A 25846-nucleotide genomic window follows, 5' to 3' on the forward strand; every position below is an offset into this window, starting at 1 on the left:
AGAATGGGCAATAAATGTAAATTAATAAAACAAAACAAATGCTCTGTGGGCTAAAAGCAATTGCATGTTGATGGCTCCTAGAAGTGCCAGTCAAGTTTTTGACATGCTGGCTATAGTATCTCCAATTCTCCACTTTTTGAGATGGCCTGAACAGATGTGGGCAAAATTTACCTGTCAATTAGTCTTTAATTCTTGGCTCCCCCAAGAAATGCACAGAATTTATAAGCTGGGAGCTTGCAGGGCACATATGAATGTTAGAGACTGTCATCTCATCAGTGACCACAGAGGCACAAAGAGGACCAATGGGGTGGGTTGACCAGGACTCATATGACAAGGGATTAGACAACTATCTTTTGCCAGAAAACACAAGGAGACTGTAGAGCACGGATAGGTGAAGAGTTTAACACAATTTATTTTATGCTTAAATAATCGACTAGGTCATCCAGTGTATGGTTTTTCATACATATGTCATTAGAGCTATGTGTCAATGAATGCTGATTTTATGTGAATATAATCAACAAATTAAAGAATTTCACCAAAACCCAAATAAAAATGCCCTTGAAAACACAGCAGCCTTATTAACCTAATATGACACTGCTAGAATGGTTACAAATGATTGGCTTACTGAAAGGTGTCTACATCTTATAGCCAGTACACAATACAGTAATAATTTTACAGCGTGCTGCCATTCTACTAGCTAAGAATTTCTGTTCAGTCCGTTTTAAATACCCCCGACTGGGGCCTCTTATGAGCACCATCCACCTCTAAAGCGGCAAGCATTTACCCCCTTTTAAGCACTAACAGTTAGCATCCCCCCACCCCCTAAAGCAACTACCGTATAGGTTATTTTTTTGTTTGTTTGTTTTTAGGTCATTTCATTGAAAAATTGGCAATAGCAACAAATATTAGATGAAGGGCTTTGTGTTTACAGATAAAATCTTTTGTGTTGCAGTATATTGTAGTGTTTGCAAAATTGGAAAAGATTTAATCAAAATAAGGTGATACACATGCATCAAAATATTAGTACTCTGAAGAAAAAATTTTTCACAGAACTACAGAATTCCTCATTTTGGGAATTATTTAAATTTGCAGCAGATTTTAAAGAGTTGTTTTTCTTTTTAAAATCAAGCTAGCAGTTTTGCATATACAAACATTATAATTGCTAATATACAAGAATCAGTGAAGAGTCCCCCCCCACCCAGAATCCCTCCCTCCTCTTCTAGGGTGAAGTCACTTGAGACCCCTATTTGTTAAATGCATTTGCAATATTCTGTTTGTGTTCTAAGAGGCAGTGCCTTATCAACATTTTATTCTATTTTTCTGTTAGAATTTATACAGTGTTATTATTTACAGCAAAACTATCGATGTTTTAAAAAAGAAACAAATAGTGTTTATACCCTGACAGTTTGGGTCCAAGAAAAATAAGGCGAGCTGTTGTAGATTTAGTAATTTTAGTGTTTCTCTGTGATTTGATCATTCCATCTCCTTCTGTCCCTTCCGATGGCAGGAATTTCTTCCTTTTGTAAATGACACCAAATTACTTGAGATAAACTGTTAACAGCATGGCTTCTTGTATATACACTGCATTGCTAATTGCACACGCGCCAGTCCGGAAATGAAAGTGATTTCCATGCTCTGTAAATTGGCTCATGCTAAATTAAAATGTGGGTGGTTTTCTTTTCTTTTCTTTTTGCATAAAAAAAATCATGCCATTAATGTGTGGAAGCAGCGAACACACACACTTCTCGGTGAATTTTTACTTCCTGCTGACATTTCTTCCATGAATTTCTCAATACTGGCAGTAAAAACTTATGATCCTGTGGAAAGAGACAGTGGATAGTGAGTTTAGCTTTCTTTTTTTCTCTTTTCTTCTTCTTCTTCTTCTTCTTTTTTTTTTTTTTAAGAGAACCAGTGTGTAAGCCTTACTTGCCATTCAACAGAAAAGTCTTAGAGAACAGAGGCCCTCCATTCCCTATGGGGTGGTTTAACATGATGCTGCTACCTGCTTGATGCCTTAGAGGGTGTACTGGAAAGCTCTTAGAAGGCAGTGACCTTTTCTAGGTGACCCTGTGACCTCCAGGAGCTTTGCTTATTATTGTATTTGTGTTTTGTAATTGTACCAGACCACGTGGTTCAACTTTTTTTTTTTTGAGACCAAGTCTTGCTCTGTCACCCAGGCTGGAGTGCAGTGGCCTGAAATTGGCTCACTGCAAGCTCCGCCTCCTGGGTTCACACCATTCTCCTGCCGCAGCCTCCTGAGTAGCTGGGACTGCAGGCGCCTGCCACCATGCCCTGCTAATTTTTTTATTTTTAGTAGAGATGGGATTTCACCGTGTTAGCCAGGATGGTCTCAATCTCCTGACCTCGTGATCTGCCCACCTCAGCCTCCCAAAGTACTGGGATTAGAGGCGTGAGCCACCGTGCCTGGCCCTCAACTTTTATGTAACAAAGTTGTGAGTTGTTTTTGAGTTTCCATGGACCCCCCTAGGTTGAAGATCACATAATCTGAGCATGCCCAGATGAACTAAATATGCAACCATAGGAGGAACCTAAGTTTTCAGACCGAGGAGCTAATTAAGAAGCTTATGCCTCATGGCAGGATCCAATCAGATAGAGCCTTGGTGTCACCCCATTGCAGGATCCAGTCAGATCATGCCTCATTACCCTACACTTCTAAAACATGACCCAGCCCCCAGCTTAGAGAGACAGATTTGAGTGGTTCCTCCTGTCTCCTTGTCAGTCAAGTGGCAATACACCTTTCTCCTGCAAAAACCTGGTGCTTTGGTGTTTGGTGTTTGACTTTCCACTGTGCACGGGCAAATACCCAGTTTGGTTCAGTGACAGTTTTAGAGACTGTGTTGGGAAGACCCTCTTCTAGTTCTGTCTGAAGCTCAGGTTATTCAACTGCTTGGGGAAGCCATTTGTAGCCCTTTGGACCTTAGTCTTATCTGTGAAATGAGGTGGCTGAGAGAGGTAATCTCTGAGACTTCCCTAAACATCAAAATGTAAGGAGTCTGGGACTTCCATGAGCAGAAAGGGCCAAGGATATGGAGTCAGGATAAAGCATCTCAGCTATTTCTGAATGCTTTGTAAATCTCTCACTTCTCCAAAAATTCAACTAATTTTTCAAAAGGAGGAAAAGTGTCATTACTTCATTACAGTGAAATTTCTTTTCCATAACCAAATTAAAATTAAAGAAAAACTTCTACCACTGCAAAGAACTTTAGCTTTTCCTGTCCCTGTCAGTCATAATAGGACAAATTAATTTTATTTGAGCTTTTCAGTGGAGGCTCCACTGAGAATGTCTTGTCTTGCTGGAGGATTCCTGCATAAAGCATCTGTGTTTTATAACCAGTCTTACTGTGTCAAAATAAATCATTCTTTGTCAGAGGTTTTCATACTTTTGTGCACTATTGTGGTATGAATTTGCCTTTTCCATAAAATGAAGTTCTTCCCATATATTGTCTCTCCTCCTTGTTCAGTGTGAAAAGCTGACAAACTTGCATGCCTGCCTCAGAACAAGATACAGCTCCTATAAAAATCCTGAGTAAGGCAAGAACAATTTTAAGAATAATCCTGCTCACTCACATATAAACAACAGACTATATTTGCAGATCTAGGACAACCTTTAGAATTCGACTTCTCTTGGGGCCCAGGCGTGTTTCCAGTGACCTTGAAGATATTTACTTACCTCAGACAAGTATCTTCCTCTTTAGATGGGTCACCTAGGACACCCTGGTTTATGGAAATATGTTGGGTACAGCACTTCCTCTCTCTGCCCCACTACAGGCCTTGGCTTCCTTTTTAGTATTAAAAGTGCTACTGACCTCCATGCCCCAGGTCACTAATGCTTGGAGCCAAGAACATGAAAGTATCAATTCCTCCTATGTGATTTCAACACCCCTCCCCTGTGACTCTGTGAGGTTCCAAAGAAGAAAACTGATTCACTTGGGTAGATCATCTTGCAGAGGGTGGGCAAATCAGAAGATGATGATCAGGGTTTCCTCACCTGCTTTTATCATTTAATCCTAATCTTTTAGGCACCAGGCTTCTTAGATGGTCCTATGATAATGTTACTACAGTCTCACTCCCTGCTTTCTCTAAACCCCTCCCCCTGACTTTTTGAAGCTTAATACATAATGTATATACCATACTTCAGCTATTATAAATACACACCCAGGCTGGAATGGAATGGCATGATCACAGCTAATTGCAACTCCGCCTCCCGGGTTCAAGCGATTCTCCTGTCTCAGCCTCCCAAGTAGCTGGGACTACAGGCACACGCCACCACGCCCTGATAATTTTTTGTATTTTTAGTAGAGACGGGTTTTCACCATGTTGGCCAGCCTGGTCTTGTACTCCTGACCTCAAGTGATCCACCTGCCTCGGCCTCCCAAAGTGTTGGGATTATAGACATGAGCCACTGCGCCTGGCCTGGCTTGATAATTTTTAATAAATTTATGTAGATGTGTGATCATCACTACTTTTCTCCATGTCTCCTAAAAACCAATCCAATTTCCCAGGTTAATTTCGTAATAAGTAGCAAGGCCTTTCTCTTCTCACCTCAATCCAAGCAAATATTATCTTTCTGGATATACTGGATATGTTTCTATCATTAAAAAAAAATGCTATGAATTATGCCTACTTATATTCCAGTAAGGATGATTTGGGTGATTTTTTAAAAGTGGGAGTTAGTTCCTCTTACAAATTTTTCTTTTCTTAGTTATGCAATCAGAGCATGTTGGTCCCAACCACACTGGGTACAGGAAGGTCATTCACTGGACAAAAGACTATACCAGGTATCATGTTGGATAAAAAGCATGAGAACCTTGGCTAAGTGACTGTGTACTTGCTATAAAAATATTGACACTTGGTATAAACTGTGATGACAGCGCCATCTGATGGGAAGGTGTGAGGGCAGAAGCCATCAAGATGACATTTCAGAAATAGAATTTTGAATCATCTCCCTTTTCTGGTTTAGATAATGGATATGAGATAGATGCAGTTACACTTAGGTATCTGTCTTTCTTTAGGTTTTGTATGCTTTTCAAACCTAAAGGTGGGAGAAACTAAATCAGAAAACCAATCATTCCTTTTAGCCATTTCACTGTATTTTTAAGAAACATTTTAAAATATACAAAAACAGGGCCAGGCACGGTGGCTCATGTCTGTAATCCCAGCACCTTAGGAGGCCAAGGCCGGGGCGGGGGCAGATCACCTGAGATCAGGAGTTCAAGACCAGCCTGGACAACATAATGAAACCCAGTCTCTACTAAAAATACAAAAAATTGGCCGGGCGTGGTGGTGGGCACCTATAATCCCAACTACTCAGGAGGCTGAGGCAGGAGAATTGCTTGAACCCAGGAGGCGGAGGTTGCAGTTAGCCGAGCTCGTGCCATCGCACTCCAGCCTGGAATGACACAGCGAGACTCAGTCTCAAACAGACAAACAAACAAACTTGGAAACAGCAATTCATTGGATTTTTGTGGCAGTTGATACTTTACAGTTAAATATGTACTGCATATATTCAAGTCAGGAGCATGCTCTGGTACAGAACTGATTTGTCTTTTATAGGCGAATGGACATACCTGTAGATTTTAGACCCTAATGCCTAGCTTTAAAAAGAGTCTCCTATCTTGGATTTGGCATTTGAAGCTCTCTGGTCCAGCCCAATGAATCTTTTTAGGCTTAATTCCTACTGTCCTCCGCTGAGGACAGATTGTTTTGCAATCTCCAGTGGTTCTCAAACTTGGCTGCACATTAGAATCACCTGGGAAAATTAAAACAACAATATCCAGGCCACATCCCATACCAGTTTATATAGAATTTTTCGGGATGGGGCCCAGCATCAAAAATTTTTTAAAACTCTAGATAATTTGAGAGCCAGTCAAATGTACTGGAGCAGTGCTTCTCAAAGTTTAATCTGCATTACGTAGGAGTCTTTGAGTGCAGATTCTGATTCAGTAGGTCAGTGTGTCTGAAATTCTGTTTTTATTTATTTATTTTTGAGATGGAGTCTTGCTCTGTTGCTCAGGCTGGAGTGCAATGGCATGTTCTTGGCTCACTGCAACCTCCGCCTCCCGGGTTCAAGCGATTCTCCTGCTTCAGCCACCTGAGTAGCTGGGATTAAAGGTGCCCACCACCATGCCTGGCTCATTTTTTGTATTTTTAGTAGAGATGGGACTTCACCATGTTGGCCAGGGTGGTCTTGAACTCCTGACCTCAGGTGATCTGCCCGCCTCGACCTCCCAAAGTGTTAGGATTACAGGCATGTCATCATGCCCAGCCTGAAATTCTGTATTTCTAACAGACTTTCAGGCATGCTAGTCATGCTGATACTGTGGTCCACAGACTCCACTTTGAGGATCTAGATTACATGCCAGGTATCAACTACAAATTGTTTTCCCACTTCATTGTCTTTGCTCATGATTTTGTATCCACCTATACTTGCTTCTCTGATCATCATCTGTGGCTAACTCCTCTTCTACCCTTCAAATTTGTTTCAAATGCTACCTTCTTGAAAGTTCAGACTTCACTCTCCCTAAAGAAATCCACCTTTGTAGTTCAACTCTTACTCATCTTTAAGACTTAGCTGTGTCATGGCTTAAGGAAAGCCTGAGGCCACTGAGCACAGAGAGGTCTTTACTCTAGTTCTCTGTTTCTCTCCCTATCCACCTCTCCCTTTCCCTTCTTTTCTCTTTTTCCTTCTCTGTAGTTACAGAAATCATGGACTAAGACTTTTTTCTAAAAATTAATTTTAATTACTTTATGTAACTCAAAATAAACTACAGTGCAGTTTTAATGTAATTCCCAATTCAGGTAGCTTTGTTTTTTCACTAATACCAAGAAATAGGGCTTTTTTGTTTGTTCTTTTCTGTTCACTTGTGATTAAAAAGTATCTTAAGTCAAAGGGCTAGAAAAAAATACTGGAAAACTGTTCATGTTTTAGCAGTGAGAGAAAAACATTTTTATTAGGTAAAGGTATTTATTGTAAACTGTTCTAAAGTGGGTTAGCTAATTTAATCCTAATAACCGTGAGGTACTATTACTTTTTTCCATTTTATAGATAAGACAATGGAGCCACAAAGCTTTTATTTATTTATTTTTTAATTAATTTAGTTTTTTTGAGATGAAGTTTTGCTCTGTCGCCCAGGCTGGAGTACAGTGGTACGATCTTGGCTCGATGCAACCTCTGCCTCCTGGGTTCAAGCAATTCTGCCTCAGCCTCCTGAGTAGCTGGGACCACAGGCACGTGCTACCACAGGCACGTGCTACCATGCCTGGCTAATTTTTGTCTTTTTAGTAGAAATGGGCGGGGTTTCACCATGTTGGCCAGGCTGGTCTCTAACTTCTGACCTCAGGTGATCCACCTGCCTCGGCCTCCCAAAGTGCTGGGACTACACTGCATCCGGCCAAAAAGAGAGCCATAAAGTTCTCTTAAATAGCAAACTCAAGGTTACACAGTTAATATATAGTGGAGCCAGAAATGGAAATCAAGCCTCTAGCTCTTATCTTGAAGCCAAGGCTTTTGTTAATAGGAATTTTTTAAGGGTAAGAAAAATAAAAAATATATAATACAAAAACGTATTTACTCTATATGAATTCTGGTAAAATATTCGGGAGGACAGGGCCCTGAATTTGTAGTGAAGCAATTCAGTCCATAGCTCTGACTTCTGAGAATCAGACTCAGGAAATCCAGACCTGTCATTAACTGCACTCAGCCTTAGAGATTTTGCTGTCTCTTTGTCACTGTTAATTCCTTGGTAAAGAGGAACAAGAATACCTGTTTTACTAATTTCCTAGGGCTACTATGAGAAACAGGTGATGTGGAATAATAGAAACTTTTCTGAAGTGTAAACCACCATCACCTGCAGAGGATTTCACACACTGCTGTTCTCACTTCTCCCAATACTATATTCTAGCATCACTGGCTGCTGCTTCTTAGTCCACCAGCTTATGTAATCCAAAGCTCTTCAAGGTTCTATTCTTGGTTCTCTTAATACTAGTAATAGGTGACACTTATTGAGTGCTTACTAAGGAGGGTCATGGTTGGAGTTCTGCAGGAAGAGAGAGGTCAGAGGCAATTTTATTTATTTTATTTTAGTTTAGTTTAGTTTGAGATGGAGTCTCACTCTGTCACCCAGGCTGGAGTGCAATGGTGCGATCTCAGCTTACTGCAAGCTCCACCTCCCAGGTTCACACCATTCTCCTGCCTCAGCCTCCCTAGTAGCTGGGACTACAGGCACCCGCTATCACGCCCGGCTATTTTTTTTGTATTTTTAGTAGAGATGGGGTTTCACTGTGTTAGCCAGGATAGTCTCGATCTCCTGACCTCGTGATCCACCTGCCTCAGCCTCCTAAAGTGCTGGGATTACAGGTGTGAGCCACTGCATCCGGCTGAGGAAATTTTTTTTAACTCTGAAATGTTGCTTTTGAGGACTCAACTTTTGAGCCCCTTCTTGGCTTACTTCAGCTTTCTCCCTAGGTAATCACATCCATTCACTGGTGTTCAATACCCAGGTCTTTTGTGATGATTCCCACATTTTGCTATGCACAGCCCCAACTTTTCCTCAGAGCTTCGGACTTGTGTATGTAACATAAATACTTGGATGTCTCATAGCATTTCAAACTCAAGTCCAAGCCTGAATGCCTGCCACTCTTCTTAAAACTCATTCCTCTTCCACTTCTGCTTCTTTCTCTATCATCTAGTTGCTTAACCAGAAATCTAGGAGTCATTTTTGACTCAATGGTTCTTCTCCACTTTGCCCACCACACTAATCTATCAAGTGCTGTCAGTCTTCCCAGCCAAAGCTGCCATTATAGCTTAGTTGAACTGAAGCAGTAATTTCCTAATTGGTTACCTTCATTTCATTCTTGTCCCCCTATCCATTCTCTACGTAGTCCGTGCTCTTAATTTTTTTTTTTTTTTTTTTTAAAGAGGGAAAAAAGACCAAGTTAGGTCCTTGCTTAAAATCCTTCAGAGGCTTCGAATTGTTTTATGCACATACACACACACACAAAATTATTTTAAATTCAAGGGTACATGTGCAGGTTTGTTACAGATTATTTTGTAACCCAGGTACTAAGCCTAGTACCCAATAGCTGATTTTTCCTCTCCTCTCCCCTCTCCCCGTCTAGTAGACCCCAGTGTCTGTTGTTTCCCTTTTTGTGTCCATGTGTTCTCATTTAACTTCCACTAAATGAGAACATACAGTATTTGGTTTTCTGTTCCTGGTTAGTTGGCTAACCAGGTTAGCAATTTTGGTTAGTTTGCTAAGGATAATGGTCTCTAGCTCTATCCATGTTCCTGCAAAGGACATGATCTCGCACTGTTTTTTTTATAGCTGCATAGTATTCCGTGGTGTATGTGTGTGTACCACATTTTCTTTATCCAGTCTACCACTGATGGGCATTTAGGTTGATTCCATGTCTTTGCTATTGTGAATAGTGCTGCAGTGAACATATGTGTGCATGTGTCTTTGCGATAGAACAGTTTATATTCCTTTGGGTATATACACCCAGTAATGGGATTGCTGGATCAAATGGTAGTTCTGTTTTTAGCTCTTTGAGGAATTGCCACACCGCTTTCCACAATGGTTGAACTAATTTACACTCCCACCAACAGTGTAAAAATGTTTCCTTTTCTCTACAACCTTGCCAGCACCTGTTATTTTTTGAGTTTTTAATAATAGCCATTCTGACTAGTGTGACATGGTATCTCATTGTGGTTTTAATGTGCAATTCTCTAATGATCAGTGATGTTAACCTTTTATTCATATGCTTGTTGGCTGCATGCATGTCTTCTTTTGAAAAGTGTCTGTGCATGGCTGGGCACCGTGGCTCACACCTGTAATTCCAGCAGTTTGGGAGGCCAAGGTGAGTGGATCACTTGAGTTCAGGAGTTTGAGACCACCCTGGCCAACATGGTGAAACCCCGTCTCTATGAAAAATATAAAAATTAGCTTGGCATAGTAGCATCTGCCTGTAATCCCAGTTACTCAGAAGGCTGAGGCACGAGAATCGCTTGAACCCGGGAGGCAGAGGTTGCAGTGAGCCGAGATTGTGCTACTGCACTCCAGCCTGGGCAACAGGTGAGACTGTCTCAAAAATACAAGAAAAAAACAAAAAGCATCTGTTCATGTTCTTTGCTTACTTTTTAATGGAGTGGGTTGTTTTTTGCTTGTAAAAAGCAAAAATTGACAAATTGGACCTAATTAAGGAGCTTCTGCACAGCAAAAGAAACTATCAACAGAATAAAGAGACAACCTACATAATGGAAGAAAATATTTGCTAACTATGCATCTGACAAAAGTCTAACATCCAGCATCTAAAAGGAACTTAAATTCCCTTTAGAATGAAATCTAAATCCTTTCCTCTGGCCTACAGGGCTCTGAATGATGGTGTGGCCTTTTTTTTTTTTTTTTTTTTAATGTTTTCTTGTGCCTATCTTACGTACCACCAGCTCACCTAACATATTTGAAGAAATGAAAGATCACACACCAATCTTACATATTTGAAGAAATGAAAGATCATGCACTGATCTTTCATTTCTTCAAATATGTTAGGCCTATTTCCCACCTCAGGGTCCTTACACATGTTGTACTCTTTGCTTGGGGTCCTCTTCTTCTCCATTATTTTCATAATTGGTGCCACCCATGAGGTCTTAAATGTCACGATTTTAGAGAGCTCTTCCCTATCCCCCAAGTCTAAGTACATTCTCACATTCTTTCATTGGATCCTGGACTTTGTATTTTCAGTGTTTAAACATTTGTACCATTTCTTTTTCCCATTTATGACTGGGAGATCCAGAAAGACAGGGACCATGGAGCATTTATTCACTATTGTAAATCTAGTCCTTCCACTTTAAGCCAGGCAGATGGCCAAATATTGTTAACTTTTTGGCCTCAGATAAAGGGCTGCCTTGACGAGCGTCAGCACTCTTGCCACTCTTGGCTTACACATGGCTGTGAGAACTTGAGCATTTTCCTAGAAGAGGTTTAGAACACAGTATGTGTCATGGAAGTCTTTGTCATGGCTTAAATGACCTTTTATCTGGGGATCTTCCGTTGCTATGACCTCTCTAATCAGCCCCCGTTTTTGGTATTTGAAGTAAAAACTCTAGAGATTTAGAAATGAAGTCTTGCTTTGTTAAGAAAAAAGAATAAAAAAAATGAGTCCTTTCACTGTGTAGAGTAAGAAGAAATTTACGATGGGTTGCTCTTGTACCTGCATTTGATTCAGAATTTGCTTTTGGGTCTCTAATGATCAAATACTATTTATTAATATAAGTAGTAGTTAAGATCTATGTTCTAGATAAGTTCCAATTTTATTCTTTTGCTCCCTAGCTGTAGTACCTTGAGTAAATCATTTAAGTTTTCTAAACCTCAGTTTCCCCATTTTTTTTTAAAAAAAAGGGGTTGGGGGATAGTTGTATTTACCTTATAGCATTGTTTTGGGGATTTCCTAAGGTAATATATAATTATTTACCTAGTGCCTGACATATAGCAATCATTTCACAGAAGATGACTATTATTATTCTTTGTAAATACTTTTAGAGAGATAGCTTAATGTAATAGAAGGAACGTTAATAATCTTGACTTCAAGTCTTAGCTCTACCAGTCATAAACTGTGTGAAGGCAGAAACATTTGACCTGTCCGAGCCTTTTTTTTTTTTTTTTTTTTTTTTGAGACGGAGTCTCGCTCTGTGGCCCAGGCTGGAGTGCAGTGGCCGGATCTCAGCTCACTGCAAGCTCCGCCTCCCGGGTTTACGCCATTCTCCTGCCTCAGCCTCCGGAGTAGCTGGGACTACAGGCGCCCGCCACCTCGCCCGGCTAGTTTTTTGTATTTTTTAGTGGAGACGGGGTTTCACCGTGTTAGCCAGGATGGTCTCGATCTCCTGACCTCGTGATCCGCCCGTCTCGGCCTCCCAAAGTGCTGGGATTACAGGCTTGAGCCACCGCGCCCGGCCGACCTGTCCGAGCCTTAATATCCTCATCTGTAAACGGTCACAAGCAAAATGGCCTGACTTGCTGTAAGGATTAAATAAGATAAAAATGTAAATGTACTTTGTAAACTATAAATCACTATATACTATGTACAAATCTTGGAAGTAATTGGCTTTTCTCTTTAAAAATAGGATGGTTATGACTCAATATTAAAGAAAAGCAGGTACAGAGTTCAGATAGCTCAAAATTCAACTGGTTACAAATTTTGATGTTACCATCTAAGACACAGTCATATTTGGCAGCATTCTACTTGCTTAGTTATTTTGTCTTTTTTTTTTTTTTTTTTAAAGAGGCAGCCAGCATGACTATAAAACCTCTCGCTATAGTTGCAAGTCGATTTTTCTGGAGCACATATATTCAGCCTCCTGGAATTCCAGGCAGTATTCTTGGACTCATTCCCTAAGTTCACTTATGGAAGGTAAACACTACCTGGAAAGTAAAATTAGGCTTGTCAAGTCACTGTTCTTTCAGTCTGACACATTGTTTGCTTTAGCTGAAGTTATTTTCACATTCATATGAATCTACCCAACGTTCTCTCTCCTTTGAGTGGTGCAGCAAGTGAGTCTGACAACTTATTTACAGAATGATTATTTAAAAATTTAAAACCTCCTTTATATTTAGTGAGCAAGCTGCTTTTAAATGAACACAGTCTAAAGGACCCTGGAAGCATAGCACTGTCCTATTTTTTGTGTCATTTATTCACAGATACTAGGAATATGTCATTGCAGAAAATGGCTCAGCTAGTGTAGGTAACCTTTTTGGGTCTTTTCCACTTGGAGCCTGAGAATATGATTGAACAAGCTGCTAAACTTTAGGGGCATACTACAGTTGACTGAATTTTTTTCTACTTTCGTTTCATTTTTCACTTAAAATTGCATGAATAGATGAATTCAAGATAATAAACTCATGCTTAGTATTTTGTGGATCTGCTATAGAGTGGTCTTTCACCAGGTTCAGCAGTAGGGCATGCATAGGAGCAGGTTCATTCTAGATACCGCTACGTTGATGTCGTCCTTCATTTTCTCATCTTGGATCCTTCTTATCCAATAAAAACCAAGTTGTGTTGATATTTTTTGATTTAGCCATCCTCACTGCCAAGCTAGCTTCTGCAATAGTCTCTCAACAGGTTTTCCGTTCATCTACCAGTGCCCCTTCCAATTCATTAATTAGCCGGCATTTAGAGCGAGTGATGCAGAACATAAACTGGATCCTACCTCACTCTTGCCTAAAATCCCTTCGTGCTTTCCCACTGCCTTTTGGGTACAGCCCAGAAGCCTTACAGAGATGACTGACTCCTACTCATTCTTGAAAATTCAGCTCAAACATTATTCTCAAGGAAACCTTCCCCGTCACCTCTGACCCAGGTTAAGTCTCTGGCAAACAAGTGGACACTGGAGGCAGCTTGTTTGGGTTTGTATCCTAGTTCTGCCACTTTTTACTTTTATGAGCTTTGGGCAATTTATGTAACCACTTTGGGCCTGTTTCCTCATCTATCAAACGGGGATGATGAAGGCCTTATCCAAGAGGGCTGGCTGTGAGGATTGCCTGAAGAGCACACATAAAACACTGGGAAGAGGATGTGTAGTAAACATTCTTTCCAGAATGCTCTGCAGTTCTTAGTGGTTTTCTCACTGCCATTAAACGGTCATGTGAGAAAGTCTCAAAGAAATGAAGTAAGCGTTATACTGAATAAACAAATGATAAGGCTGGGGGGCGGGGAGGGAGAATTGAGAACTTATCTGGACCTTAGTTAGCTCACATATAAAATTACAGGCAGTGAAACTAGGTTACTTCCCAGCTACTTCCCTCAGCACTCTGCATACCAGGATTCTGGCAAGTAGGGAACAGCAGATGCATGAAAATGAAAACTAGAATCTGTTTGCTCTTTCTTACTACTTTCTTACTACTTTAACCTGTGGGTCTAAGGTGAACTAAAGAAATGATTTTGCTTTACCTTACAAACTATAGAGGACTTTCTTTTTCACCCCAAATGGCCTTTCAAATTGTAGCTAAGTAGAAATAAATAGGACAATGTAAAAGGAAAATAATGTGATCTATAAAGAAAAGTCCAGGCAAATGTAAACAAAGCTCACTTACTAAACATTTAACTTAAAAAATAAACAATAGTGCCATTAACCTCCTATTTTGTCCTTTTGTTTACATAAAACACCAGATAGATATGTCATTTAATTTAGACTTGGAAACTCACTTTATTTCAACCAAAATGATATCCTCAGATGCTGTTCTGCTAAAATGGTGAAAGGCTGGATCAATAAAACTCTCAGAGTGTAACTGTAAGAATTATTTGTTGCCAAATAGTCTTCCTGTTAGACTGTATAAGGCTATTGTATTTCATAGTGAGCCTTTACTCTTATCACTATTTATATTTGCTCCTGAAAACATAATTTACAATAAAATTGCTGCCTAATTTATGAAGAGAAAGTTAATGGACTGTGAAACCGAAGTCAAGTTTCATTGTGTACATATATGCAAACATAAACAGAACTTGAACAACTTTGTATTTGATTTTCAAAGCTGGAATTCAGTGAAAAGGAAAGGAAGGGGAAAAACCTGAATCACTTATTTAGTGAAATTTGTAAGTTTCACAGGAATTTAAGTCCTACTGTTTTTTTTTTTTTTTTTTTCCCGAGACGGAGTCTCGCTCTGTTGCCCAGGCTAGAGTACAGTGGCTGGATCTCAGCTCACTGCAAGCTCCGCCTCCCGGGTTTACGCCATTCTCCTGCCTCAGCCTCCCGAGTAGCTGGGACTACAGGCGCCCGCCACGTCACCCGGCTAGATTTTTGTATTTTTTAGTAGAGACGGGGTTTCACCGTATTAGCCAGGATGGTCTCGATCTCCTGACCTCGTGATCCACCCGTCTCGGCCTCCCAAAGTGCTGGGATTACAGGCTTGAGCCACCGCGCCCGGCCAAGTCCTACTGTTGTTGATATGAACACACCTCACCTTGACTGACCGTTCGCTGTTAGGAGTGGCTCTTCTTTTCCACGTGCCGGATTTCTTTCTTCGTTTTCACCTTAAAACCTTCTCCCTGCTTTAAAAGGAATGTACATATTAAGATTTCATAGTAAAAGAGTTTTAGTTATAAAGCAGTCCCATTCTGATCCTTGGAGGCTGGATTAGGACAAGTGAAACAGTTTAAAGCACTTTGTCACTTCATGTCCAAAAATACATACAATCTTTAGCTTAACCACACAGTTTAGCATCATCAAGGCAAGCTAGAGAGCACTGTCAAAATGAATACAACATAATTGTACTTGACAATAATTCAGTAGGTTAGTGATAAATCAAAATAATGAGCAGCCTGTCCATTTCCTATAGCAGGCTAAAAGAAATCATCACCACAGCTCACAAGGCAGCAGAATTGTAAGCAATCTGTTGCAATGAGACTCAAACTTCTTAGTTAAGTACTAATCCATGGAAATGCTGTTGATACGAGGGACTATTTTTCAGTGGAATTGCCAATGACTTCCTCTTACTGTCAGACCAAGGAAGCATCTATTTTCTATAAACAAATCCTCTCTCTTCACTGTGTTCTCGGGAATACCGCTTCCCGAGAGCAAGGCTGTGGCACAAATACTCAGTTTTTACCCTATTTTTAACAACAAACAAATGAAGCCTTTTCAATTTTCTGATTTGTACTTCTGATAAATTTTCAGTTTACTTTTTCTAATGTAAACATAGTCTATTGAAGTTTCTATTTTTAAATTGAAAAGGGTAGAGATCCGAGAAACAAGTGAAAAATAACCAGAGATGTTTTCTCTGAGAGAAAGGGGTTGATTGGAGGGATTCTTTAACTGGCACATTGGAAATGGGCTGTTATAAACCCAAAGAGGGGAACCCCCTCCTCAGATTAAGACGGAGGAATTCAGATTTCCCACAGAACGTGTTGGAAAGAGAAAATGTGTGGATCTGATGTGCAGATCTTGAACTGAGGCTTTTGCCATTCTAACTTTTAAAGCCTGTGCTTTTGGAGTGCTCTCCACCCATGTCCCAACAGACACTCAGCTGAAGGCCAAGCCCTGGGTGGGGCTGAGGCACTGCTCTGAGGTTTGGTGGTGAAAGGTTTTATCTTCTTTCTCCCTCAAACTGGCACATTCTGTCCCCTATAAATGACCTTATCTCTGTGAAAATTCTGAAGACAGTAAAAAAAAAAAAAAAAAAAAAGTATGCAACAAAGAATGTTAGGAAGAAAAGTATTTTTCTTTGACTCTGATCAAATGCATAAGATGTCAAAAGCAGCAAACACTTCAAGCTGCCACACTGCAGATGCCAGCCTGTTAGCAGCAATTTCTAGGGAGCGCACAAAGCTTTTGTCCTCTACATTCTCTTTGGCAATCCCTCTCCATTACCACATCATCATGTTTTCTCTCTTGTGGGATAACAATTCGTCTTAATACTTTCCGAGTGATCTGTAGGAAGTAATGGTGAAAAGTAGAGATTTTTCTGTTTCAGGAGGGGACACTACAGCACAAAAGTAGCAGAGTTTTTAATGCAGAAAATCTAAATTCCAAGAGAAGCATGAAATCTCAATGATGATTACTTTTCTGGTGATGAGGTTGCCTTCTTCATCAGTAAATTGTTCTTCTGTGACAGATTCACCAGGAATGTTTTTTGCTTCCTCTCCCTAAAGGATGTGGCATAAAGATTAGCAACATACTAGATGGAGAAATCACACTAATCCAAACACCACACACATGCTCTGGAATTTTAGAGAAAGAAGTTGTAAATTCTACTTGCTACTCCAGTGCAAGGGAAAAAGGCTGACTTCACTGACAGTTATTTAGCAGTCAACAACATTCAAACATTAAACCTCAAGGATATGTAAGAGTGATGGTTAGCAACAGACTCCAGAAGGAAGAATTTGAAAATACATAATTATAGGATGCAGTTACACACTGTAAACCAAAAGGCTTCATATGCTGAAACAAATTTTAGCCAAGGATTAGAGCTCTGATTAGATTGTCTCACTTTGAGCACTGTTGTTTTCTTCATTAGTTCCACCAAATCTCTAGAGATTTTTGTGGATTGAATTTTATCTAACTTGAACTAAGATAGCACCTTAGTTTGGGCATGATATTTATCACTCTGGTTTATTTAAAAATTCATTCATTAAAGATAATACATTTTTTGAAAGATTATAAAAAAGTTGAGGGTACAGAGAGAATCTTGTTTTAAAGACTGAATCTTTCATAGCTCTTAAAATAAGTGAGAATAACTGTGTCTGATACAGTACATAGTTTATACACTGAAGTATCTTCATTGCTATAGGTAAAAAAATAGATAAAATCAATACCAAGGGAATTTAAGATGATACCTTCTGATCTATGCACCCACAATCTATAAGAACATAAAGTTGTTTTGTAATAAAAAAAATAGAACAAAACAATAGCGTTTTAGTCTTTATTCTGTCATTTTAAGTCAGAATTGCCTCTCTACTGGCTATAACATATGGCATCATAGAATGTGCTCACCATTGGCTGGCATTGACAAAATTATCAGAGCCACTATCTTTTACATTCCAGTAACACAGAGTTAGAATCTGGCTTTCTGGTTTGTTATCTAATTTTGGGGGGGAAACTCTGAGAGGTCTCACTCTGAGTTTTAAAAATAGAATACATTCTTAACTCTCCAGGGTGGGTGCCTATTTTCCTGTTCATAGACAGCTTGGTGGATTTAGATGGCTCCACAATATCTCTCCACTAGCTCTATGATTGTATAATAAGACAAACTACTCAGCAAAAGTAGAACCATATCTGCAATACATTACCTTCATTTGTGTTTAACTTAAGATATGTGCCACTTACAGTCTGCGAGAACAAGGATAAAGATCTTAAGGATGGATTAGTATTCCAGGGACCTATTGATCTGTCAGTCAAACTTCTTACTGAAAAGGTGAAATGGATAATGATACTTGGCAGTGTACAGATGTGGCTTTGTTTTGTTTTAGGGAAAATGGCCAATCACAAAAACAGCTGCCTTCCTGGAAAAGTGAGATTCTAACTCTTTGTGTTACTGGAATGGAAAAGATAGTGGCTCTGATAATTTCATCAGTGCCAGCCAATGGTGAGAACATTCTATGATCGCCATATGTCACGATCAGTAGAAAGGCAGTTCTGGTTCAAAATAGCAGAAGAAAGACTAGAACACTATTGTTTTGCTAACAAAGTTTTGTTCTCATTTTTTTTTTTCTTATTACAAAGTGACTTTGTGTTCTTATAGTTTGTGGGTGCATAGTTCATGACAATGGGTGGGACATTTAACTTATTTTTCCTCACTGTGATATAGGTGGAATGAAAATAAAACAAGGTATTTCTTGATCTTGTTTAGTGCATCCCCAATCTTGCTTATGACAAGTTTGAATCAGCGCAGTGAAGAGAGGGGAGAAAAACTGGGAAAATGTGGAGGTCTCATGTAAATGCACTAAAATTTGCAACACATTTTTAATAGGAGTGTTATTTGTATTTTCTATGGTTGGTGGTTTCGAATGTTTGGAAAAAACCCAAAATTTTATTTTAAAAGTAAAGTCATAAAGACAGCAAAAAAAGGCCAACAAAAAATAATGAAAGTTTTCCTTATAGCTTAAACATGAATGACAAATATTTTTGAGCTAACTTTTGGAAATGTCCACCTCTTTGAGTGATAGACAGTTAAAGAACCCAGGAAAATCACTAAAATGGTATCCTATTGGGCAAGTAATGAATGAATCTTTTTGTGGGAAAAGATGCCAGTTAATTTTCAAATTGTCTGGACAATCTCTGAAAGGAACTATGAAGTAAGCGTATGTATAAGCATAGTGAATACATACAAGCGTATTGATTTAGATTAACAGCCTTACAAAAAGCAAAACTCTACTTATAAATAATAAGCCCAAATGAATAGGGGAATAGATTAGATAGGAGTTGATTAAATAGATAGGAAAGACAGTAGGGAGTCATAACATACGTTTTTAAAAAATTTACCCATCTTTAATTCTGTCAACTATATTAAAGACCAAGTGTTACCTAGGAGAGAGCTCTGAGGCCTCTCTTCCATGGGAGAAAGTAATCTCAATGAGTTTTTAAAGCTCTTGAAAACACTTAGTACTTTTAAGTAAACAAAATCGTCTCCGTGGTCTTGTTGACAACATCATTTCTGGCAACCTCCCTTCCCTTCCCCCTGACCATTATAAAGGAAAGTTATAGCACGTGTGGTGTTAAATTTTCAGCTCTGGTGATGGCCTTAATGAAAATTAACTGTACTTCCCTCTGGACTCCTGCTAGAAGCACTACATTTTATAACCTCTATTTCTCTTTGAATTTTTGAATAAAATGGAAGAGTGACAATATGAAATATACCAATCTGCTTTGATGTATACATTAAAACTTCAATTGTCCAAAAATAGGATTGATGTGATATATTTTACAAAAAGCAAGTACTAAGCAATATCAATAGTATAATCCATTTTTCTATCTAAGAAACCTATATATTTTACACACATATTTGTATATCTGTGTAAAAACAATCTGAAGCTTGTGAACAGTGGCTACCTCTGGGAAATGGAATGAATGAATAGAACTTACCATACGTTTGAACTGCCTGATTTAGGAGAAACATATATGTAAGCTCTTATTTAGAAAACCAGTAAAAATGTTGAAAAACTGAAATAAAAATAGTTGTACTATATAGTAAAAATTTAGTTCTTTGAATTTTATGAAACTTCACAATAGTTTGGTTGTGTGTTGGTTTAAAGTTTTTTACCTTTGCAGTCACTGGATTTGCTAAGCAAATAAGGTAAACTCAGGACTGGTTGGTAACTTAAATTGCTTCTAAGCATTTGAAACCACTGTGATATTATCAAATTGTATAGAGATCAAAATTTTATCAGCACATTCATTTAAGTCCCATGACAAATGGGAGATTTTGTTAACTTGACTCGTTCTATAGGAGTTTGAAAACATTAAATGTAAAACGTTAAAACTTCATAGAAAAAGAATGGATCCACTTTGAAAGATCAGAAAACAGAAAAATCACTGTCACTTCATTTATTACACAAATGGAATTCTAAGGAGACAGATTTGCCCAGACTTTCAGCAATCCAATCCTTAGCATACATACTGCTTCCTCTGGGAGATACTTCCCAGCCAGAGCTAGCTCTGGGAGAGATGGAACAACGCCAGAATAGTTTTCAGAACTGGGATACTAAGTGCTAGGGGCCTTACTATGGCAAACAGTGTTAACTATGCTGGTTCAGTCCAGGTTTGGCCAGCATCCATGAGGCAGGTCAAATTCCCAACATTCCAGCCCCAGCAAATGGTTCCCAGGAATGACAGCCCAATGCTGCCCTCTTCTGTGCCGCTGAAAAGGTCTGAATGGTCAAATACCTGATTTAGTCTAGCAAAAAGGATTCCTTTTTCATTTGTTCTGGAAGAGAAATACATTTATTCCTTACTATTCACAGGGATTGGTTCCAGGACCTCTGCGGATAGAAAAATCTGCCGATGCTCAAGTCCCAGATATAAAATGGTGTAGTATTTGCATATAAACAACACACAGTCTCCCATATACTTTAAATCACCTCTAGATAACTTATAATACCTAATATAATATAAATGCTAAGTGAATAATTGTTATACTACATTGCTTCTTACTTCTATTGTTTATTGTTTTATTTTCTGAAAATTTTAGATCCGAGGTTGGTTGAGTTTGTGCACGTGGAATGCCCCGATATGGAGGTCCAATTGTATAGTATTATGGAAAACGCACTTCACTAGAGGGCTAGGGATTAGGTTCTAATCCCAGAGCTGCTGCTGTCTGCTGTGTGATTTTGAGTAAATACATTTATCTCCAATCTTCAGTTCTGAGATCTTGGAAAGAGAGTAGTTTTAGTCTCAATGACCCATTTAGGTACTACATTCCCATTTTGTTTTTGACAAGAGATGATTCCCATGTCACATTTACCATATACTATTATAGTCCCTGAGCTCTTTTCCATTAGAAAGATAGCAACATATGGAATAAAGCGAAGAGGAACAGAAGTGTGACTCTTTGCAATTGCCCCAAAAATTTGAACAGAAAAATAAAGTGTTTTTGTTATACCTATAGCTTCCAATGATGATTATAACTATCCTTTAGCCTTTGTTTTTCCCATCTCATATGAAAGATATCTGTCAAAGCTTGTTTGTGAATGATCCTATTGTTTATACAATGCCTTCCTCAGTTATAAAACTATTCTCTGATGACTCCACTCAATCTCTCTAAAATTACATTAACTTCAAGAAGTAATGGGGCTGGGTGCAGTGGCTCACACCTGTAATCCCAGCATTTTGGGAGGCCGAGGCAGACGGATCACGAGGTCAAGAGATAGAGACCCTCCTGGCCAACATGGTGAAACCCCGTCTCTCTTAAAAATACAAACATTAGCCAGGGGTGGTGGCGCATGCCTGTAGTCTCAGCTACTTTGGAGGCTGGGGCAGGAGAATTGCTTGAACCCAGGAGGTGGAGGTTGCAATGAGCCGAAATTACGCCACTGCGTTCCAGCCTGGCCACAGAGAGAGACTCTGTCTCAAAGAAAAAAAAGTATTTGGGGAGAATACAGACTACCCTGTTTTATGAAACCTACAACATTATAGTGGATTTTTGTCTTTTAAACCTAAGTTCTTAATAAAGATATTAATATTTTATATTTTAAGCTGAAAAACACAGATAACTTACTCTAAGAAAATTACTTAATAGCTAACTGGCTGGTGCATGTCTAGAATTCTGGGAGACCAAAGGAAACAGCCCTTATTGATTGGAGAGGTTTTTGTGTTTGTCTTCTCAGAGAAAAACTCCTTTATCCCCTGCCTTCCACTTTTTTTGCATGGCTATATTTGTTTTCTTTTGTTCTGGATAGAAGAAAGTTAACTTCTATCATGGGCAGCTATTATAAAGGAATGTGGTAGATTTAGATGTAACATTAGTATGTGATATGTTAAGCATAAAAGACACGTTCAAAGCACTATGTACTTTTTCTAGATGTTTCACTTTAAAATATCATTTCTTGAAGATACTGATTATGAGAATAGCAAAAACTCAGAAAAACTGAATCAAGCATTCCCCCATCCCATCCCAGAGAACAAGTGTGAGGTGACTGATTATGAGGATTTTATCGATAGCAGATTAAATACTTGCAAATGTGCTAGACAGCAATAAGTAATTTGGCTTGCTTATATATATGGAATTTTCAAAGAAGTGATTCATGGTTTTTAAAGGAACCCTATTGAGCTTACAACTGATTTGCGGGATAATTCAAAATTTAGACAAGGATTTATTTTCTTCCCTAATGTTTCCAGAGTCTTAGAAAAACTGTATTAGGACAGATTTGGTGGAGTTTCTTCATGAAAAGTGAAAAGCAGCAGGATTAAGAAATTTTGGACACCTGTGCCAACTTCTCTGCTTTCTGTTGGGTCTCTTGACACTTTGGGATTGGATATGTTTGATAAATGGTTTTCAATAGATATTCTCTTCCTCTTCCTCTCTAGGGCAGTAACCAAGAAGCCTCAAGTTATTTGGATCATATTCAAAAGGCTGTGCATTGAAAATGGCTTTCTAGTTCTCTGAACTCAATTATTCTAACCCTAAGAAAGATCCAATGACGAAGTAATGAAGACAAGTGGCAGACTGCAAGAAGCATTCTGTGGAATCTTACTATGCAAAAGGTAAGTGCTTCAACAGACCTTTGTGAAGGAAACAAAGAATATTTATTAATAGTGTTTTCAATTGTGCCATAATAGGGAGGAATTCTATTTTCCATTTTTTTAAATTGACTCCTATTCTTAAAAATACAGCTTGATTTTTTTTCTTGTGTGTTAGTAAAGTTAAACACCTATTTCAGATTTTTTCGTTTTACTTGACTTGCATTTTGTCACATATATCCGTGCCAGGTTATAACCTCAACTTCTCAGTCGCTGATTGCTTATGAAGAACTGGTTTTAATTTAATTCTTAAGGCAGTAGGAATTTGAGACTGAGAAGGAAGCCTTTTAATTCTTTCATTCTTTCTTCTTTATCTTGCCTCATACCTTATTACAGTTTCAAAGGTTTCAATTGAACATTTCATTTGATATGAACTACTGTGTCACCAAGACAGAATCTTTGCTCATTCACATAACACTTCTTCAAGGAAAGCAGGATATAAATGCCAAGAATTCTCAAATAAAACTACAACCACCACATATCAAATAGGCCTATACAGAATACCATGCACCATGGCTTTTTTTTTTTCTTTTTGGTGGTTGTTTTTACAAGCTTTCAAGGGTGCAAAAAATTTACACAAAGCCATTTCATTATCAAGCATGCTGAAATTCCAAAACCACAAGGAAGGCATTTCTAATAGTACAGCAATGCCACATAATGATCCCGCTACAGGATACCTTTATAATCAAACGCCGGCGAATAACTCGGGTAGTGACTCTCCGTTCTTCCTCTGAGCTTGAATCACTGTCACTGTCTTTCAAGTCCTGATAAATGCATTTTTAGTATAATTTTACCATCACACTTAACATAAAAGACATTCTGAGAAGGGAAATCAAGAAAGAATTACATTTACTTGATTTTTTTTTTTTTTTTTTTTGCCAACTAAAGAAAATCATGATGTATATTTGTGAGAGTCTTTAAAAACATTTAAGTGGAAGAAAAATTTCGGCCAGGATTCTAAGTGAAATTACTCTGTGCATGTGTGTGTGTATGTGTACAGGTAAAGATCAAGGTAGTTATAAGTTATTAAAAAATAATTATGGAGCCTTTTTGGCATCAGAAACTACAATTAATCATTCATATTTCTTTTAAAACTAGTTTAAAATCTATATTCATCTGCCATGAATGTATATACCTTTGTAATTTGGGCCACATTTCATTTGATCTACAGAAAGAGGCATAATTTGGAGTTTTAGGAAATTTTGGTCAAATTTGACAACCTTATCAAAAGCTATTTTGAACTTTATTGAAAAGTAAATAATCTAGCTGGGCGTGGTGGCTCACACCTGTAATCCCAGCACTTTGGGAGGCTAGGGCAGGTCAATCACTTGAGATCAGGAGTTCGAGACCAGCCTAGTCAACATGGTGAAACCCTGTCTCTAATAAAACACAAAAACTATCTGGGTGTGGTGGTGCGCGCCTGTAAGCCCAGCTCCTCAGGAGGCTGAGGCAGGAGAATTGCTTGAACATGGGAGGTGGAGGTTGCAGTGAGCTGAAATCGCATCACTACAGTCCACCCTGGTCAATAGGGCAAGATTCTGTCTCAACAACAACAAAAAGTAAAGAATTTTTATTAGCATATCTTAGCACATATATTAAGAGATTAATATCAGCATAATTAGTACCTAGCACATAACAGGTGCTGAGAAAGAATTTATTCAAAGGAATAAATGTGTAAAAGCTTGAAATCTTTTTTTAAAGAACTGATTTGAAATTAGAATGTAGGCCGGGCGCGGTGGCTCAAGCCTGTAATCCCAGCACTTTGGGAGGCCGAGACGGGCGGATCACGAGGTCAGGAGATCGAGACCATCCTGGCTAACACAGTGAAACCCCATCTCTACTAAAAAATACAAAAACTAGCCGGGCGAGGTGGTGGACGCCTGTAGTCCCAGCTACTTGGGCGACTGAGGCAGGAGAATGGCGTAAACCCGGGAGGCAGAGCTTGCAGTGAGCTGAGATCTGGCCACTGCACTCCAGCCTGGGCGACAGAGCGAGACTCCGTCTCCCAAAAAAAAAAAAAAAAAAAAAAAAAAAAAAAAATTAGAATATACAATAGAATACTTCACAGACAAGAATATAGTTACTGCACAAAATATTAATTTTTAGGCAAGAAAGGTAGGAATCTGGAAAAACTACCAAGGGGAAAATAGTTCATAATTTGAAGGAGAAAATATCTTTAGCTTTCACTTAGATGCCATGGGGAAGAGTATTTACTGAGTGGTTATATTTCTAAATTTTAATGGTGGAACTATGAAAATAATTCTCGTACTTTATCTTTGAAGTTAATTCATTACCTCAAATCTAATAGTCCCAGAGACAGAACTTAATTAACATCTACTGGAAAAATGAATTCCAGTATTTGTTTAAAAAAAGTGGAAGTAAAATAAAATTGCTATAGGAGGTACAGGTGTTAGATAAAATGCTTTATGAAATGTTAGTTGAACAGATATTAAACTAGGCCATTTTTTTCATCAACAGTAAACGACAACTTGACAAGTATTTTAAAATGTTAAACAGTAATATCAGCCTTGACTTTATAGCAATTCACCTCAACAAACCACCCCACTGAACAATACTGTTTTAAAAGGAAATTGTAGCCACTATGCTTACAAGGAGTAAGAACTTGAACTAAGTTTGCTATTATTATTTTAAAGTTTTCAGTAAAGGACAGTAAATTTAGGAGACTTAGAATGATCTAAGTATTGTGGAAGGAAGCTTTGCAAAGGCTCAAGAAGGCAGAAAGAGGTAAAAGGAATCTGTGTTGATGAAGGAAAAGAATTGTTAGTCAGTATTCTGGGATTAATGGGTTGGATGAGGCAAAAGGGAAAACTGAATGTGAATTATCTGTACATGGAACCTTGAGGAAAGGTTTTCACTTGGGTGAATTCAAAAGTAGAACAACATCTATGTTATAGCATAATTCTATAAAAAATCATGTGAGGCCACCCCCTTACATAAAGAAAAAGTGGCCATTTGGTCATTGTTTCAGTTTCCACTTTTTCCCTGGAATCTCTGCTAACCTTAAAGTGAAAATGGAAGAAGAATCTCAGACTCGGGATTCCTTTTAGTGAATTATCTAGGAATTGGTGAAGGGGAAAACAAGGAAAC

General features: G+C 38.6%; 1 protein-coding gene across 2 annotated transcripts in view; it reads right to left on the reverse strand.

The window, feature by feature from the left end:
• Positions 1–388: 388 nt before the first annotated feature.
• Positions 389–25846, reverse strand: part of ANK3 (ankyrin 3) — a 713837-nt gene continuing 688379 nt past the window's right edge. For both annotated transcript variants that reach the window (XM_026454835.2, XM_023185582.3), the window contains exons 43-44: positions 14970–15057; positions 389–1817 (exon numbers count right to left, since the gene is read on the reverse strand). In XM_026454835.2, the coding sequence (XP_026310620.1) occupies positions 14989–15057 (69 nt within the window). In that variant the 3' untranslated portion in view covers positions 389–1817; positions 14970–14988. The remainder of the gene's footprint in view (positions 1818–14969; positions 15058–25846) is intronic.

The sequence above is a fragment of the Piliocolobus tephrosceles genome, chromosome 9 (assembly GCF_002776525.5).
Source record: "Piliocolobus tephrosceles isolate RC106 chromosome 9, ASM277652v3, whole genome shotgun sequence".
Taxonomy (NCBI): domain Eukaryota; kingdom Metazoa; phylum Chordata; class Mammalia; order Primates; family Cercopithecidae; genus Piliocolobus; species Piliocolobus tephrosceles.